The sequence below is a fragment of the Candoia aspera genome, chromosome 7 (assembly GCF_035149785.1).
Source record: "Candoia aspera isolate rCanAsp1 chromosome 7, rCanAsp1.hap2, whole genome shotgun sequence".
NCBI lineage: Eukaryota > Metazoa > Chordata > Lepidosauria > Squamata > Boidae > Candoia > Candoia aspera.
The window spans coordinates 18,177,590-18,197,409 of NC_086159.1; the positions used below are offsets into that span (position 1 = coordinate 18,177,590).

The window sequence follows — 19,820 nt, forward strand, 5'->3', positions numbered from 1 at the left end:
TCATATCTAGCTTTCCTGGCAAGACTGTGCATACTATTAAGTACTTCCTGAAGCAAAACACATTGGCTTTAAAATGTATTTTGAGCATAAATAAAGAAAATGGTTTTTACTGTAAGGACACATACTAGAACTAGCAGGCTACTATTGTTAGAAACAGGATGCAACAGCTCTCACAAATACCGGAAGTTTAAAGTACTGGCGATATTACCAATTGGTTAGGTATCTTAAGTTTATCCCATCCTTTAAAAAAAAAAAGATCCTGGAATAACAATACTGCTGTCTCAAGGGTTTTTCCCAAAATAAAGCTTAATTATTTTTCTTGAAGATAATGGAACTCGGAGTGTACAATATCTCTCCTTTCAATTAATTTCAAGAGCATTTCATATGTAGTATCCTTTTCTCAGTTCTAACAGTAGTAAAATCCCATCACCAAACTCATAAATTAGAGAAAACAAGGAGGACCCAAAAATGGGCTTAAGTGTTTTGTGTTAATTATCCTGTTAAGATAATTCTGCTAGACTGCATAGCTTTTCCTCTGGCAAATGGTCTATGGGGTAACATCTATCAAAATACTAAATTAAAAAAAAAAATCACAGGAGCATTCAATGAGAAAAATTGTGCATTAATGATGCAAAATGGGGAAATATCTATCTCTACTCTTATATCATGTATAGCTTGGAGATTAAAATAGATCTGTACTTCCCTTCCCTTCTCAAACCTCTATTAGTGATTTAGCATGTTTGTCACTGTGTCAGTTTAATATGGTTTAGTCAGTGTAGTATTTCCAGTGTAGTAACATATTGCTGTGAGAGCTGGACCATAAGGAAGGCTGAGAGAAGGAAGATCGATGCTTTTGAACTGTGGTGTTGGAGGAAAATTCTGAGAGTGCCTTGGACTGCAAGAAGATCCAACCAGTCCATCCTCCAGGAAATAAAGCCAGACTGCTCACTTGAGGGAATGATATTCAAGGCAAAACTGAAATACTTTGGCCACATAATGAGAAGACAGGACACCCTGGAGAAGATGCTGATGCTAGGGAGAGTGGAGGGCAAAAGGAAGAGGGGCCAACCAAGGGCAAGGTGGATGGATGATATTCTAGAGGTGACGGACTCATCCCTGGGGGAGCTGGGGGTGTTGATGACCTACAGGAAGCTTTGGTGTGGGCTGGTCCATGAAGTCACGAAGAGTCGGAAGCGACTGAACAAATAAACAACAAAGTATTTCCTTTGTGGATAACTTTCTTACATTTTGAGGCTCCAATTTCGGTATGACTAACATTTCATAATCTGCCTGGCCTGTTCAGTTTTTATTATTAACTCATGGTCACTGACATTTTATTTGACACATTTCTTGATGTCGCTGCTAGGAAACAGGAGGACATACTGCCTGGCTTTTGGGGATTCTCATTAGCCACATTCTGCAGCTGTAGTCTCAGAGCATCACATGAAAGTCTCATCTCTGTTTTCACAGCTGTATTTGTGTTTTATTTTTTCCTTAATAACTGGCAGTCAATTTGGAACTTTTTTAAAAAATTAAGTCCTCCTCCTCAGTATTGTTAACCCAGCCAAATATATTCCCTTGGCTGAACTGATGTAATTTTTTTTTGTCTTGCTGTTTGAAACCATTGCAAATTGTCATGTGTAGCTCTGGAGCTGGGAAGGAAGGAAATGAATAGTTTTGGATATAAGCAATTAAAATTGGAATTGGAGACTTTCAGTTATGCACATGGATATTTATGACAAAATGAAGCTAGGATTGTTTTCTTGACATTGTATCAAAATAATATTGACTACTGGGAATTAGAGGCATAACTGTTAACAGTAGTAATCTTGTGTCAATGTCATAAATTCATAGGTGGATAAACTTATTTCTGCTCCAGTTCTGTATTTTTGCTCACTGCAGAATGTTTAGGCAAGAGAATTAAAATGTGAGAAAATTGTTACAGTATTTTATTATTTATTTAAATTTATTGGCCATCCAACTCCAACAGACTCTGAGCACTGTGCAAAACTAGAAAAAAACATAAAAACAGCTAAAAACATTAACTCAGTCTAGACTAAAATGATCTAATAAAAGACAAAGTCAACAAAACAAAACAGGGCCTTAAACAAATAATAAACATCAACCCCAGGCTTGCAGAAATCAATGGTAATACTTTCGGAAGCAAAAGAAGCACATAATGCCATTTTAATTATTATTATTGATTGGTTTTTATGGCCGAAGACCAAAGCAGAATGTAATACCATTTGACGGCAAATTACAGAAGAGATATGAAGAACCTGTTCAGAAATTGTATTTTGCTATGATAAGGAGCTTTCTTTCACTTTCAGAATTAATCCTTTGAACTGTAGCTTCATGTGGTCAGTCCATTTCCAAGTAATTACTTAATAACTCAATCAGTTCTAAAGGCAGCTTCTTGTTTGGCACTTTGTCATACGAGAAATGCCTTGAGAAGAATTTCTTAGAGTAGTCCCAGCATTCACTATAGGTCAGTGTTTCTCAGCCTTGGCAGCTTGAAGATGTGTGGACTTCAACTCCCAGAATTCCTCAGCCAGCATGTTGAAGTCCACACGTCTTCAAGCTACCAAGGGAGTTGAAGTCCACACATCTACAAGCTGCCAAGGGTTGAGAAACACTGCTATAGGTCATATGAATTGCAGCAATAGCATGACATTGGGAGCTAGAAATTAGAAAAAAAAAGATGTCACTAAATTCACAAAAAAGGAGAGAAACATGAAATTGTAGGATCTATGAAATTCAGCCTCACTGGGAACTATGGAAACATCTCCAAAGATATATTCAGCTTGAAATTATACTGCACTCTTAAAAATATCTCCAGAATTGAGGCCTGTTCTGCCCTGATTTCAAAGTGGTGCTCCAGCAACCAGGTCATATAAAACATGGGTATTTGCAAGAGCACAAATGATAAAGCATGTCATAATGCAAACTCTGGCCTTTCTGTATTTGTGGAACATGTAGCAGGTGGATCTTGCATGAGGGATCTTGTATTGTGACATCACTATGCACGTTTGATCACTTTGATGCTATCTCAGCTTGCTTTGGGCATCCCTGAATAAAAAACACTCTTACATAGTTGCACATTTGGGTTGTGCAACAAATCAGGAAGGTGGTCTTTATGTTCAGTCATATTCACATCTGCTTTTTCTGTTTACAGGTGGCAGTACATGTCCAAAGATCTTAGTCACTCCATCCTGTTCGTTAGACAGCACAACTAGGCTGCACAAGCCAAGCATCTGCAATGAAGTGGTTCAAGGAGTAAATGGAAGCGATCCAGTTAAGTATTCCCCGTGGCCAGCTTCAAGTTCAAAGCCACAAGGTCAGTAGTATCTCAAATCTGTACCTGGCTTTGATTTCAGAATCCACTATCAGTTCCTTGAATTAATTATACAGCATACGTTACACAAATAAAACTGCTCGCTTGCTCGGATGAATGAAGCCCTAGCCAGGAATTTTGCCATTATGAGTGGACTAGATGGAAAATATTGAGAGAGGGAAGTAATGTATTTTTATTATTAAAGGTTTATCTTATGTAGCTTCTCAATAATTCTTTTTCTGATCTGAAACAATTCTATACTGCAAGGTTGGCTTCCACGGTTGTTTAGAAGAAATTGAGGTAGGAATACTGAGTTAGGAGCAAAATGTGTTTCCTAGATATTTTGTCAATTGGGGCTTTTCCTGGTGAAGGGGAAGCAGCATCAGGATCACATGCAGAGCCTAGCTTCTGGAATTGTTCCCAACCCATTTACCAGCAGTGGCCCGAGGAGATGTCTGTATTTTTTTCTGTGTAACGAGGTAACACATTACATCTGTCTGTGTTTCAGAGCTCCCCTTGAGTTGCATCTGTGTATGCTGGTGCATTGGGAAGCACAGGAGATGCAGTGCATATGCTCTACTTTAGGTCACAGGTCTAGAATAGAGCACTTGCCAGCATTCTGAGCTGCTGCTGACGTGCTTCTCCCACAGGGATTCATTGGGATTTGGGGTGGGGTGTAGCCCCCAGCCTTATCTGACATGAATCTTTCCATAACATACAGCAGTAGCTCATGCTGTTGTTCAAGACTAGCAGTCATGGTACAACATGTATATGAGTTAACACTGAAATGTCTCTACCTGTGGTAGCTGTTCTCATTTTCATATTGCTGGCTGACCTTGGTGGATCTTGAAAAGCTAAGCAGAGCAAGACATAGTATTTGGATGAGAGACTGATGGGGAATCCCAGGGATGAGGGCTAGACTGGGAAGTTGAAAGAACATCTCAGAAGAAGGCAGTGGCAAACCACTTCCATATTGTTGCCCAGAAAATACATGGACATGTCAATGCAGTAGAGTCACCAGGAGCTGAGCTCAGGTCAAAGGAGACTTTGTCTCTACTCATCAGTCTCAGTGGATCAGGTGTATAGTATGATTGCTGCATAGCGTGAGAGGGAAAATGTGAAGAAATTATTTCTTCCCCTCTCAGAATCTTTGTTCCCAGTGGGCACAAATCACCACAGTGGCACCAGTTTATTGAATTAAAGCTTGAATGCAGTTGTCCTGTTAATATATTCCTCAGTTCTAGCACAACTAGTTAGAGGTACGCAGCATTGATCAGCAGTTTTTCCAGATCATGTAAGCAGAGGGGTTATTTAAATTGATTATCCGATAGTTACTGAAAGTTGTGTTGTAACTCTGTGATTTCAAAAAGATTTCCCACGGTGGAGTAGTTAGCAAAAGAAGTAGCAGGCAAAAAGCAGGAAATAGAGTAGAAACTATAGAATGGAGAAGTTCTTACACACTGCCCACATGCTCTTAGGCACTTCACACCCTTCTCACAGAGCTCCTTTCCATCTCTTATTTTATAACATAAAAGAGTTGGATTCTGACCAGCTGGTTTTCATTAGTCTTGTCATGGAACATTGTTACAATTTAGAGGACTACTTGGAAAGGATGTCTAGCTTTTCTTGGGACATTCTTAATTATGAAATTCATGTCCTGATTTGTGGTACTTTTACTCCTCACTCATACTTTGATCTTCTCCTCGTGTTTTGGCACATGGTTATTTTGGTTGACCCTAGCATTTCCATGCAGCTGTGTGTTTAGATGGACTGTAGATGCTTCATTAGATTTGCGTAGTCATCATATAGCTCATTAAGCTTGCTATGCATCATGATCACTAGAAAAGATTATTTGTTGGTCAAGTCTGCAGAGAGGTGATATTCCATTCAGACATGGACTCTTTATCATTCAACTAGCCCTTGAAGTTTTCCTTGTCTCCTGTCACTTGTGAAAGCCAGAGGAGGCTTTATTTATTTTATTTAGTAAATTAAATTATGTTTAATTAAATAATTTAATCCTTAAGGCAAGCACTGGGTTTGTATGTGGATATAGAATGGACTAAACCCTCATGCTGACAGAGTGCAATCAGCTGCTTTAAGTGGTAATAAAGGTTCTTGTTTAGTTGTGCTCTGCTGAGTGTCTAAGTAACTTTGAACCAGAGAGCTGACACCATAGAACTTAGTTTCTAGCTCTGTAATCTTCACTGCTCTTTTCTGGATCTGTTCCAGTTGTTTCTCTTAATCCTTCTCAAGTGTGGTGCCCAGACATGAACACAACACTGGAGGTGGGGGTCTAACTAAGGCAGAATAAGGTGGCTATATTTTCCCCATGATTTGGAAATTATATTTCTATTGATTTTGTTTATATTGCACATTAGTTGATTTTTAATATACTGTATGTTGACAGTCAGTCTTGGGTTAAAGATTGTATGTATGTATCTATTGTAGTGCAATAAATAGAAGGCATCTGTGAGTTCAAAATACTGTCTGTGGTATGGACCGTCTAATGACTCCTGCCTGATTCATTTTAGTGGGTGAATTCTTTCCAGCCAAATTCTGCTAGGGACTGCTGTAATGCTATAGTCCTACATGGGGATGAATTCATTCTTTCATGTCAGGAGAATACAGGATTGCACTGAGCAATCTCATCTGCCTCTTAACTTCAAAAGACTATGTCATAGCATCACATGCTCCCAACAGAGTGTTTCTGGGAATGTTCTTGGTCCAAAACAATGACTTGTGTAGCAGTGCAGTAGACCATTATCTCCAGAACATGAGTATTTATGCACAGGTGATTTCTTCTGAACTTATTTCTTTCCAATATAAGGCAGTGATTAATGCAGAATTAGAGAATGAGCTTCTCTGGCTGAATAATTTTTAGCACTTAACCCCAAACCTTTACATTTATGCTAAGTAAGGAGAAACCATGCTTCTTGATTTTAATTCCAAATAAAGTGTGATTCTGTTATCAGGCATCCGGAAATTTTGCTTTATCCCTTGTTGAAGCTTTGAAGGTGAATTGTCTTTATTACAAACTGTGCTAAGGCATAGATCTGTTGAAGGCTGTTCGTGTGGTGTTGGTTTTAGTAGCTGCAGTTATTGAAAGGATGGATAATAGAAGATAATAAAACTATATATGATATGGAAAAAGCACTTAGATACTTTCCTGCCTGTGGTATAATCTCAGGATTTAGGCCTTTTACATGTGACCCAATAAGATAGAGATAGGATGGACTAGAACTATTATTAATATGATTCATCAGGTTTAGGGTTTATATTCTTACTACAATAATGCTGTGTTAAATAATAAATTAAGCACATGGAATACTAATTTCAAAATTAAATGGAGGTGTTGTGACAAATGGTCTCATAATCTCTTTTCCCAGACTGGGCTCAGAATTTATCTAGGTAGGCACAGGATAGATAATTGAAGTAAAGTCTTTAACACTTACTTTAACTTGTAAATAAAATATAATGAAATGATAGCTAGCATAACAATGGTTCTAAATATCCTCAGAAGAAATCCCTTTTGTTTCTCTTATGGGTGATGTGACAGTGATTTATGCATTTCAGATAACTTACACAATAGATACATATTTTCTGGCAGTGGCAACAAATGTGTAAAGTTGTTTAAACTGAGTTAAAATTTGATAGAATAAAATGTACATTGTAGAACTGCAGTGTAATAAAGACTATTCCAATTATTATTGTTAACATTATTATTAACTTAGAACATTTTCCCTGGTTTACTGTATGATTGTATATTCAGAGATCTGTCTTTAAAGTTGTCTGCCTGTAATGAAGTGGAAAATACTCAAAGTCTGTTTTTGCTGCTCATGATTTGTGTGCTGGCAACCAGCAATAGTCTCTGACCTGGTTTTGAACAATACTATTGAGTGCTTGCTTGCTTGCTGCAAAATTGCTTAAATTCAGGCAATCCCTAATCATCTGGAGTGGCACTTTGGGGAGCATAGAAGGGGGTGGGGAGATAGAAAATGTTTCTCGGTATACCTCACCTTAGTTTTTAGGCCTTTGTATTTAACTTTAAAACAAAGAACATAATGAAGGATTACTGTGTTGGCATAGCTGAATGAGCATAATCTCTAAGAAAGTTCCTGGGAACTCTCCTACGGTGCATTTAGTCCATGCTGAAAAAAATTATTTAACCAAAATCCTAGAACAAGATGCACTTTCATAATGCATGTATGTAGAGATATATTGTACATTACAGGAAATATAGTCTTCTGTTGCTTGGCTAATAGGGATAAAATCTGTTTTAGAGGGGAAGGAGTTTTTGTAGAACAGTGACACTAACTGATTGTTTTGCAGAGAGCCAACCAATAGCTATAGTATTCCTTTACTGTCCCAGTAATTTCCAAACGAAGTGCTGGTGCTGTTTAGCATGCATCAATAAGAACACATGTGAGCAGTGCTTTTCCTCATGATTAATTACTGAAGCTTTGTCACTTTCTTCTAAATCATACTCTGCCTGGTTAGAAACCCACACACAGCACAGAACATCCCAGCTGGGCTCTGTTCGGAGTAGGTGGTACATGTTCAGTGATATTTGAGAAACACTGGTCTTCCCAAACTTGCAGTTTTCTTTCCTTTCACCATCATCATACTTTCTGGCATAGCAATATGGCTGTGGTGCTGCATATTTCTTGGCAAGGAGGTGAATCTTTAAACATGGGCTACTTTTTCCACTTATTCAGCCTAGCACTTCTGGCATTTCTTATGGAAGGATGCAGCTATCTGATATCTGCCTTATATACATGGATCCATTTAAGCTGCTGCTGCTGCTTCTTCCTTGAGGTAATTTTGTGCGCTCATTTTGCTTTGCAAATTGGTCTCAATTCTCTCCTTACCCTTCAGAAGTTTTATCATCTCTGTGAGCTCTACAGTTGTATGAAAAAGAAAGTACACTCTCTTTGAGTTCTATGGTTTTACATATCAGGACATAATAAAAATCATCTGGTCCTTATCAGGTCTTAAAATTAGGTAATACAACCTCAGATGAACAACCACACATGACATATTGCACTGTGTCATTATTTATTTTACAAAAATAAAGCATATTTAGCCTACAGTTGTTTTTTAAAGCTGGCAGTGCTAAAAGTGAGCGAGCATGCACTGTGGTTGATATTTAGCGTGACTTGAATCTTGGCGTTAGAGGTAGATTTTGTTTCTGGATGGAGAGAGAATCAAGTAATCCACATGACTACATCAATCTGTAAGTATGTATATTTTTCCTGTATAAGCTGTGCCCCTAGTTGATGCAGTTTCCCTCTTCCAATCCTATGTTGCTTCTGACATCACATCTCCCTGTCTTTCTAACCAGGTTGTATGAAACCATGTAGGGGGAAAGTCGAAACTGGGCCTAAAGAGCTTGTTGAAATTGGATGAATTATCTCTGAATACCCCATATAGGTAGTCCTCGTTTAGCAACCACAATTAGGACTGGCAACACAGTCATTAAGCAAAGCGATCACTAAGTGAAACCATGATTGTGCTTACGATCTTTCTTCAGCTTTCCTTTGCTTTACAGTCCTGTGAAGGTGTGAAGGTTGTAAATGTGAGGATTGGTCATAAAGTTACTTTTTCATCACCGTCGTAACTGCAAAGTCACTAAACAAGGTAGTTGCTAAACGAAGACTACCTGCATTATATTTTACATTTTTGCACATTTGTCACAAGAAAAGTAACAGAGTGCTTCGCCTCTGATTATATGCTGCTTTAATCTAGCGTTAATGTGCAGTGCTTTCAGATGAGAGAAAATTACTGACACTTGAGACATCCGAGAAAAATCTAAGTGTTTTTCATGTGGCTACGGTGTCATTTCTAAAAAGAGAGGTTGGGGTGCTTAGAATAAGTTCATGTTCGGTGACATTGATCTTACTAATTCTGGATAATAATGAAAACAACTTGGATTCGTGATCTTTTGGTTTGACTAATGGTGGAATGAACAGCTGAGCACTAGATTGCAAGTACATCTTGTCTTTCTAGATAGACATCCAGGATGTAAAAAATAGGCAAAAGCTTGGGTCTGTAAGCATACCTGCTAGATGCATTAGTGTATGCAAGCTAGAAATAGGATTAGGCAATACTCTCTACTGAGGTGTACTTTTAATGTATTAGTCCTACCTTTGTGTAATCCAAGAAACATCCTTCAGCATGGCATAGTGTTCACTGGCATGTTAACTTCTAAATTATTAGAGCATCAGTTACGAGTCTATAATAAATAACAGAAAACTTACCTTGAATATTTGTAATGAACTCTTGGCACTCTTACCTGAAGATTATGGGTATGGTACTTCAAAACCTTTTGAGAGCATCACATTGAAGAAGACCAATAAGTTTTTAAGTTACTGGATGGAGTAGCACTGGTGTGTGAAATTCCTACTAATATGAAAAGTAGTGAGTGTTCCTTTTTCTTTGCAGTGCCTCCAAAGCCATTACATCTGCAGAATTCACAGTCATCCATTACCCACCAAACCCCTAAGTGTAAAGCTTTGTATACCACGAAGTCAAGAATGGAGGAGATTACACCTATCTCTTGTGTATCGAAAGAAAAATCTAGTAAAGTGTCTGATCTCATCAGTCATTTTGAAGGAGGCAGGTAAACATATTTCATTTTTATTCAAAGGTTACAGATTGAAATGAGCATACGTGATGATAATAAATGAAGAGGAAGAACTTGTTCCGTTTTTATGGCAAGTACAGACAGTTGCTATGGTTGATCTATTTAATTGCAGAATTTGAGTGATGATTCATTATTGGATTGGACTGGATCAATTTTTTAAAAAAAATGAAAACTGATGTTCTTACGACACACAGGAGTGTGTGTGTATACATAAAATGATCAGAATTTAAATAGAGATAATCATTGATTTCTTTTAAAAGTTACCTTCAGTTGGGATTAATTTTAGGGAGTGGTATGTGAAGAATGAGTGAATGTGAGAAGTAGAAGTGGCCAGAAAGAAAATTAGATAGGATCATCCATTTTCTTTCTTTTTATAACCTCCCACATTTCCTCTCTTACTCATTATCACATCTCTTTTTACTTTCTCTCCCCCTCAGTGTGCAGCAGGCTGGAACAGATTTCACTTGTAGAGAGGTCTGAATTAATTGCTATTAGTAGGCTTTTGCAATGAAGATGAGGATCATGTGTGCCTCAAGGTCCACTCCTGATTTACTGTGATAGGTTTAGGTATAGCTATGTTCATGCAGACTTTTGACAGCAAAAAGAAAAGCTTGGTTAATTTTGGTAACATTACCAAATCAGTATTGCTGCAAATCTCCTTCTCCCTTGTTACATTTTCAGTATAAGGCAAAGCTATGAGTATTCACTTAAAAGAACTTGAGCTTTTATTTGAGATTTGAGGTTTATTTGTTATTCATTTTTCAAGAGTTCTTATCTATTTTAAATATCAAGCTAATATTGCTTGTTTGCATCCCACCCATTTTCCCTTGTTACGATTTCCATGCCAGCAGGTTGCTAATATCCATGCTTTTCTCATAAAGTCGTTGCACAAGTTCAGCACAGTGCTGCAAGGTGGTTCCTCTTATTCCGTCTGAGATATAATTTTTTCTTCTGTCCAATTCAGGAAGAACTGATCTGGTAATAGTGAGATTCTTACTCCCGAAATCATACTTAACACTATCATCCACAGTAGCAGAATCCCATTAGTACCAAGCTGGTCTTCCTTTGTTCCTTTTCAAGCTTAGAAGACTCACCTGTGTCCTTTCTCAGGAGATACATCCTCTTGATAGCAGTGCATGAACAAGCTGAATAAAATCTTTTTCTGAGTGAGATAGATCTTGGCTAGTATAGGTTTAATTAGGTGACTGCAAATATGAACTTCAGAGTTAATTTACTAATACCAGATGGCCTTTGTACCAAAGCAACTTTCCTGATATCCTAAAAGTGGACAATGTCTTGGTAGTGAATGGTCCAGCTGCTTCAGGTAATATCCCTACTTCTTCTTGACCAAAGCATCCTGCTGCCCATATCTATCTAGATTTCGCATTTCTCCTATCCAAGCTTATAGTTACCAGCTTATTATAGAAGGTCATGATGTAGGTTCTACAACTGCAACTTACTTGATTATTTCTTCTAGGAAGTTCATAATTTGCATTGAATGATGAAACAATGGAAATCTATACATAAATCTTCTGGGACCTCCATGTTGGGTTAGCTTCATTCCAGAACAGAAATCTGTTGTCTTTTCATTCTAGAATTTTTTCCTCGGTTTATGAGTGACATAAGATGCAGGTGCCTGGGAAACAGATGATAAGGGGTCCTCGTGTGAATGAACTGGCAGTTGCAGCTTAACGATTTCTAAAGAAATGTAAGAAAAAAGTTACACCATTGCAATAGGGAGTTGGAAATGACTGAACTCCATTTCATATTTGGAGTCTGGTGAAGTCTAGCTCTTAGGATCCCTAAAAGTTGTCCTACTGAGAAGCAAAGATAGAGGGTGCACATACTAGAGGAATATCTTGCAGGAGGGAGTGGTCCCTTTGAGCAAAGTGAAAAATGCCTTGCACTGATAAATTGGAGTTTTCCAGAAGGAGGTACCATTAGATAAACAAAACACCACCTCACCTTAAATGGCCTTTAACTGCATCTTGGGTGGTACAAATCAGCATGCTTCACTAAGGTTAAAATAGGGCTTTGAACATGCAATCTTGCTATCAGAACTGTTGTGATTTCTTTAAATCTTGTTTTGTTCTTGTTACCTGCAAATATAGGTGACTCTTTGCAGGGGCGGGTTGTGCTGCAGAAGGAAGAGTAGAAAACTCCTGTTGCCTGCCAGATTGTATGAGAGCTAGATTGGAAACCAGTTGCTTTTGCCTCCTGTCTTTTTCGTAGTGAGCAAAATTAATGAGGATTAAGCCAAAGTTACAGCTAGGTTCAGAAATGATGACTTGGCTCACACATCATGCTAAGCGTTTAGTTTGGTTTTGGCTAGGGCTACTGTATTACGTCTGGACTGAAAAACATCTGGATTACTATTAGATGGCAGCAAAAAATTAGAATGTTCTATATCTTTTTTCTGCCCTCTAGTGGTCATCATGATTTTTGCAACGCAGATATGATAGCCCTAGTTTTGGCTTAACATGAGTGAACTTAACATGTGGCTTATAAATAGTGGCTTAGTACATTGCATGAAGTCAGCAAGCAACAAATCATAGTCAAAACATCATGCTGTTAAAACAATGATTATGTGGTTACCCCATCTCGTGGAAATGCCATCCTGTCTTCAGGAAGGTGGGAAAGGTAGGTATTGTTGGGTATCTGGGGCCCAAGTGTTTTATAGTCGTTTTTCCCTCTGGTTTTTTAAAATGTATATTGTTTTGATTTTATGCTAATGACAGCCCTTGGAATAGATTTTGGAATTTTATGGGGTTGTATATTGCATTATTTGTTTCATGGATTTTTAAATTTCTGGTGGTTGAGGACACTATATAGATACTGTAATAAACAAATAAGTTAGAACTTGTAATCAATAAATCATGGCTTTTTGCAAAATAGACCATAGTTTGATCAGCTTGAGCATTACACAAATAATAATCGTAATCTGTTTTAGAATTATATATTGATATGGTCACAATAAACAGTGTTGGTCTAGGTGACCAAGTAGCTTGCATAAGACAGTTTCCTATATTTGTTTGTATGCTCACAATGCTCCATGGTGCATTTCAGATAAAAATCCAACATAAAGAATGTTATATTTGGGGGAAAGAATTAAAATACATAAAATTAGTGTCAGTAGTATGTGAACTGAATAGCTGCATTTAAAATCAATATTAGTTAGGATTTCTAATAGGCAAAGGGTATGTGTGTGTGTGCGCGTGTCTTGAGATGTATCAAAAAGTAGAAATAAAGTACCAAGATTACACGTTTCTGATTTCTGCTTCTGTGTAAAAAAAAGGGGAGTAATTATTAGACTTTTAATGTCACAATTTATGCTGTTTGTGATGGTGGTTGAACTGTATTTACTGGAACTAGAATCTGCATAATTTTGCAATTTAGTTTTTGCCTGGTATTACCCTTAGTTTGGGAAGTGTAGGCCTGGCACATTACTTCAAAGACCTTAGTCGACAAAATGTTATATACCTCTCCTTAGAAAAACAATTTGTTGGTTGGGGGGAGGGGGCACTATTTTTAAGAAAAAAATGTGTTCATTTATTTGATTTATTAGATTAATAAACTCCATTTGTTCAAGAGCTCAGAGGGACCTACATAGTGCCCACTCCTATTTTCTTCCACAACCAACCTATCCCATAGGAGAGAGAAAACAGGATTTTTGCCCCAGTTTGAATAGGAGTCTCCCCCACTTTCACTTTTCTACCTTTCCATTAAACATACGTGAAGCTTAACCCTCTGGTTTTCTTTAGTTTGCTGCTGGGAAAAAACAAACGGTCTAATGGTTAAGGCAATGGGCTAGAAACCAGGAGACTGAGAGTTCTAGTCCCGCCTTAGGCATGAAAGCCAGCTGGGTGACCTTGGGCCAGTCACTCTCTTTCAGCCCAGCTCACCTCACAGGGCTGCTGTTGTTGTGGGGAAAATAGGAGGAGGAAAGAGTATTAGGTATGCTCGCCGCCTTGAGTTATTTATCAAAATAATAAAGGTGGGATAGAAAATAAATAAAAAATTGTGCCACTCTAGTCTGGCAACTTGATGTTAAATCCAGTGGCATGACCTTGGAATATCTGGGTTCCGTGAAATGGTGTTTGGTTAAAAGCACCCCATCATGGGTTATAAAGAAGAAAGCATTTGACACAAAGAAGGATTAGATCCTTTCCTTTAACCATGCACACGTACAAGCAAACCCATGACACGCAACACAAAAGCTTCCACTTTGTTGAGAGATTTAAACCTAAGGTTTCTTACATACTGCTAACAAATAATGTTTCTGTTTGGGGCCTAGCATGATGTTTGAACCTATCCATTATAATTACAGTGACGGTGTGTCCTTTATTATAAAGGACAGTCCTTAATCTCTGAAAGCTGTCCTTTAGATTTATTTAATGTAATTATTTATTTTCTTTATTTTGCTCTGGAATTTTCCTTTGTAAAGCAAAGTTATAAACATAAACAATTACAAATGTCTTATCCTTATGAACCTCTTTCAGATTTGCCCCTTTTTCAGGTGTGTCCTTTATTTTTTTCCAAGGAAATAGGGTCACTGTAATTATAGTGCATATACAATGGCTTCTGGCTTGGGAGGACTTTAAAAAAAAACCAAGAGCTTAAAAGAAGCAAGCCACTGTGATAAAAATTGCTTGCTGAATAGCTGCTCCCCTATTTAGTTTGAACAGTAACTACTTTAACCACAGAGGTCATTTTTCATTATAACCCCTTCTCAGTGCTCTCTGAGCTTGGTGGTTTGCTTGCAGACATTTCATTACCCAATTAGGTAACATCAGTGCAAGTGGGTGTGGGGTTTGCTCCCTGTTTATATACAGTATATACAGTAGCTTGCCCTGCCAGTGTTGGTGGTATGGCTTTCTCCTTGGTGGTTCCTTGATTAGGGGATTGTTTTCTGCTTGATTGTTTGTCTGGTGTTAATCCCTGTTTATCTGGGTGTAACTCTTATCTACACTCTTAGCTGGCAGATAAGCAGGGATTAACACCAGACAAACAATCAAGCAGAAAGCAAAAGGCCCTGCCAGTGTTGGTGAGGGTGTGGTTTTCTCCTTGGTAGTTCCTTGATTAGGGCATTGTTTTCTGCTTGATTGTTTGTCTGCCATTTGACCTGCTTGAGTTTTGCATTCATCCTTCTTGGCTTCCACCACAGTGACGTCCTGCATATCCTCTTCCCTTGCTCTTTCTGCTTCTGCCTCTCATTCTCTCCATCCCCACCAGTGTCTTTGTCATCATCATCATTTATATCTCATCTTCAGCTGCTTAGGCTCATTTACTTATTATTTAATTCCATTTGGACACTGCCTGACACCAATTGACTCTGGGCAATTCACAATAATAAACTAAAAACCAATAAGAAGGAAAAACAAGATGGGATCTGAGCACAATAAATATCAGAAAACAAAAATAATGAACACACCCAACAAGGGGCCCCATTGGTCTCATCCCAAGTCTTGGGAAAACAAACAAGGTCTTCAAGGCTTCATGGAATGTCAACAGGGTAGAAGCCACACCATTTCAGGGGGGAATCTCATTTCAAAGGGCAGGTGCCACGACATCAGCTATTCTTGACATGGGAAGTCTTCTTTTGATGCCATAATTATCTTCAAGTGGTTCAAAGCTTCTGCCTGCAAACCAAATATTGAAGGTAGGATCTGCTTCTAATACATTGTTTTCCATAGGGTTTTTTTGCTGCTTAAGTCAAGAAGGTTTCCAAAAGTTAAGAAGGCATACATAGCAGGAAGGGTAGAGTAGCCAGAAGATCCAACCCAGGCCTCTTTCATTTAATAGTAGCAGAGTCTCAGCCCTTTCTTCAATCTCCAGCAAAAAAACAAGGGGATGGATGGATGGATGGATGGATGGATGGATGGATGGATATATAGATAACCTGCAGAGAAGTTCAGGCTTGCAGATAAACACAAGCCAGGCTTTTCTCACTTCAGTCTAATCAACAATCTCAGTCCTCACCTCCATGTGTAATAAGATTACTGTTATAAGTGAATCTAACTCTGTGTCACAGTTGCGTTTTTATACTATGGAGTCCTTGGTGCTCTCTGAGCTTGGTTTTTGCTTGCAGACATTTCATTACCCAACTAGGTAACATCATCAGTGCTAGTGAGTGTGGGGTTTGCTCCCTGTTTATATACAGTAGCTTGCCCTGCCAGTGTTGGTGTGGGTCTGGTTTTCTCCTTGATGGTTCCTTGTTTAGGGTATAGTTTTGATTTTTATACTAATTTTGCATATATGTTTATACATCAGCATTCAGTCGCTTTATTTTGTTCTCTTTAGCCCATCCATTCCTAGTGAGCTGAAGAAAGAATCTTCTCTTTTAAATGTTGGTAAACCTCAAGGAAAGTATGGACCAGTGCCATCACCTCAGCCAAAATTCCTCACCCAGCATCCCCTACACGAGCAGGGAAATAGTAGAGCTCGGTCTCAGGATGTACAGAACCATACAGCCAATGGTATAATAGCACAGAATCAGTGGGACTGCCGAGACAAGTGGTCTGTTCACTGTGCCTGCAGAAGCATCCGGAATGACTGTGATACATTTGATAGCAGTTTGGTAAATGGAGAGAGAGGGAATACTAGTACGGACTCACTGCCAACCACAGCAGCTTGCAAGGGGCAAAGGATCAAGAGCTACCACTGGGCTCCAAGTGCAAATACATTTCCATCTGTAAAAGAAGCTGGGGAAATGATTGCCAATAAGGAAGAGAAGCAGGTTGAGCCAGGCATTCAGCGAGACCCAAACACAGAGACAAAGGTAAGAGGCCTGGGTTATACAGAAAAGCGATTTACACATTAATAAAATAACATCATCTTTGCTTTGTAAAGAAGCTTCTGGTTGTCACAAGTACCATTTTGGTATGTGTTCCTCATATTCTTAGACTTGCAGAAATTTGATATGACCTTTCATTAGATTGCATTGGAGATCTTTTTGAAATGGAGAGCCTTTCCTTTACAGGTAGTCCTTGCTTATCAACCACTCATTCAGCGACCATTTGAAGTTACAACAGTGCTGAAAAAGGAGACTTATGACCAGTCTTCAAAGTTTAGTCCTGCAGTCACATGATTGTGATTTGGGTGCTTGGCAGCCAGTGCGCATTTTTGATGGTCACAGTGTTCCACAGTCACACGATCGCCATTTGCGACTTCACAGCCAGCTTCCCACAAGCAAAGTCAAAGGGGAAGCTGGAAGGAAGTTGCAAGTCATGGTCACATGATATTGTACTTAACGACCCACAGTGATTCACTTGATGACTGCAGCCAGAACTAACATTGTAAGTTGGTTCTGTCACATGACATTTCACTTTATGACTGCGCTGCTTAGTGACAGAGTTGCCAGTCCCAATTGCTACCTGTGAGAGCTACTGTATTTCATTGTGTAAGTCTAGCTATTGGGGCTTTTCCACACAGAACGTGGGGCTGCTCCTGGATCATCACCGTGCCTCTTTGGACACCTGATTTTCAGTTTTCCAAATTACTGAACACCACCAGCTTTGAAGTAGGCAGCATCCCATTGGCTGAGGCTCTCCAGTGCCTGCCTCCCCCCTGATCTCCTTTTCTTTCCTTGCGAATTAACACAAGAAATTCACACAAGCAAGTCAAAACCTGAGCACTGTATTTGTTGGCCAGAGGCAATCGATGCCTTCTGTTGTAAGTGAGCCGTAGGAGCAAAGGTTATCTCTGGCCCCACAGTCAGTACAATTGTGGGCTTTTGTGAGAATGGCTCTGAGGGTTTGGGGGCAGTGAAATTGCTGTGTGAAATTGCCCTTTGTTTCTCTCTCTGTGTAGGAGTGTGCCTTCTGTTCAAACAGGGCAAGCGCACTGGAATAAGTGCCCTTCCTGTGAAAGTGGTATCATTGTTAATCTGTCCTTCTCAATTGATTATGGAGTGGGCATTCCTGTGTGCTGCTCAGCATAAAAACCCCTTCTGATTTCTCTAAATGGCCAGAATGGTTCTTTTGCCCTTCGGTGGGTATTAATATCAGTTCCTTGCGCTGAGTACTAACTAACACAGGAAGGTGAACCAAATTATCAAATTATTATTTGATGATAATATCCAGGAAAAAACAAATACTGGATGCTGATACACTGAAATACAATAAAGTGGTGGTAGATACCTAGAGAAGGTGATGGAAGGGATCAGCTTAGTCTGATATTCTCACCATCTGAATCCCTGAATTAATGTTATAGCATATATCCTTTGATAGCAACTAATACCATGTCATATGAGAGATGCTTTTTTGACAGTTCATCCCATGGTTCAGCTCTAATGACAGGTGTCTTTAGGCTAGAAATAAGCTCTCCAGTGGGAATTAGCACAACATGGAAAAATGGCTCCACCAAGGTAGCTGTAAAATGGAAAGGAGATATAAGGAGAAGCCATAAAATTGGGAAAAAAACCAACACCATAAAAATGGTGCATTCGCTAATAAAACAAATGAAGCAAAGGATTCATGAACAAATTTATTCCATGCTGATTTCATCTGTAATTATACCATTGCAGTTGGGTGTGATTTGTCTTCGTGGAATTTAGAATTAGAGTTGGACCCCAGTCTTCAATCCTAGCCAGCATTCTTGACTGCATTCCTGTTCAGATGCAGTTCAAACACAGTTTTAAAATTGTACTGTAAAGATCAAGTTGGGGTCAGGGTGTATGGAGTTCTGCTTTGAAAAGAATATGGGCATATAGCACTTCAGCCTGCGTGTCTTGTCCAATGTGACAAACACCAGCTTTAGAGTGGACTGTTTGCTTCCTGTACTTGCATAATAATTCAAAATGGGTCTAATACTGCCCTAGAGAAAGGTGTTTAAGGGAAGTTGATTGCATTTGTAACAAAGATTTTCTTTGGGGGTACTCTAGTATAATTTGGCCATGTTTGTGAAAAAGGCTTTCAGATGGGAAAGAAGGTACAATAAAATAATAGGACCTGTTTGTTCACTTCTTTCCTATTAAACATGTCTTCTGCTTCAAGGCAAACCTTTCCTTTCACATTTTCTTCTATAGAAATAAATTTTAAAACAGTACTTATGGCTCAGATCTAACCATTAAAAAATAAAGCGAACGGTTGTCCTGACTCCCAGGAAACACTCTGAGACAGGGAACTGGTCTCTAATGTTTTATTGCTAATACATAACAGTAATCCTAACAAACTGAACAAACGTGGGAAAACCCAGCCATATAAACCCCGCAGGTTAAGGCGGTCCCAATCTGTGCCTCTTGGAATGGCTCACCAATTCCTCAGTGCTACGCATGCGCTTAACAGTCTGGAAGGGAGCCCCCTGCTCGCCATCCTTACTCATGACAACGGTGGCAGTAGAAATCTCATCTTTTGTTTAAAGTGGAACACATGAACTAATTTTCAGACTTTTTTTCTCTTCAGACTATTTTTGCTCGCTTTTTCCACCTTTTTTCAGTTCCCTTGTAGATGGTCATTTTCAATAAGCCACTATAATAAAATGGGAAGAATTCAGAAAAGATTGATTTTGTTATGTCTTGTATTACAAGAAAATAATTTGTATAGAAAGAAAACAAAAATTCATGACCTGCAAATGTGGAATAGCATCTATTTCAATAGTATCCTTCAACCCTAATAAGTAAATGCTGTTGTAGCCAATGAGATGAACATGTGGACATGCTCTCACAACATGTTTAACCAGGTTATTGAAATGCTGAATGTTATACAAACCAGAAACTTGATCATTTTTAGGAACCAAATCAATTCCATATTAGGATTGGGCCCACCAAAAAAACCCGAAGTTGCCCAGCTGGTGCATATAGTTTAAGTCTCCCTTCTGGTCTCTGGAGACAGAGATATGTAGAGG

The 19,820-nt window shown here is 38.7% G+C and overlaps 1 protein-coding gene across 2 annotated transcripts in view; it reads left to right on the forward strand.

The window, feature by feature from the left end:
• The window catches only part of FGD4 (FYVE, RhoGEF and PH domain containing 4), a 76,797-nt gene that overhangs the window by 31,937 nt on the left and 25,040 nt on the right, over positions 1 to 19,820 (forward strand). For both annotated transcript variants that reach the window (XM_063307947.1, XM_063307946.1), the window contains 3 exons: positions 3,176 to 3,337; positions 9,776 to 9,953; positions 16,278 to 16,755. In XM_063307947.1, the coding sequence (XP_063164017.1) occupies positions 3,176 to 3,337; positions 9,776 to 9,953; positions 16,278 to 16,755 (818 nt within the window). Of the gene's footprint in view, positions 1 to 3,175; positions 3,338 to 9,775; positions 9,954 to 16,277; positions 16,756 to 19,820 lie in introns of those variants that run through there.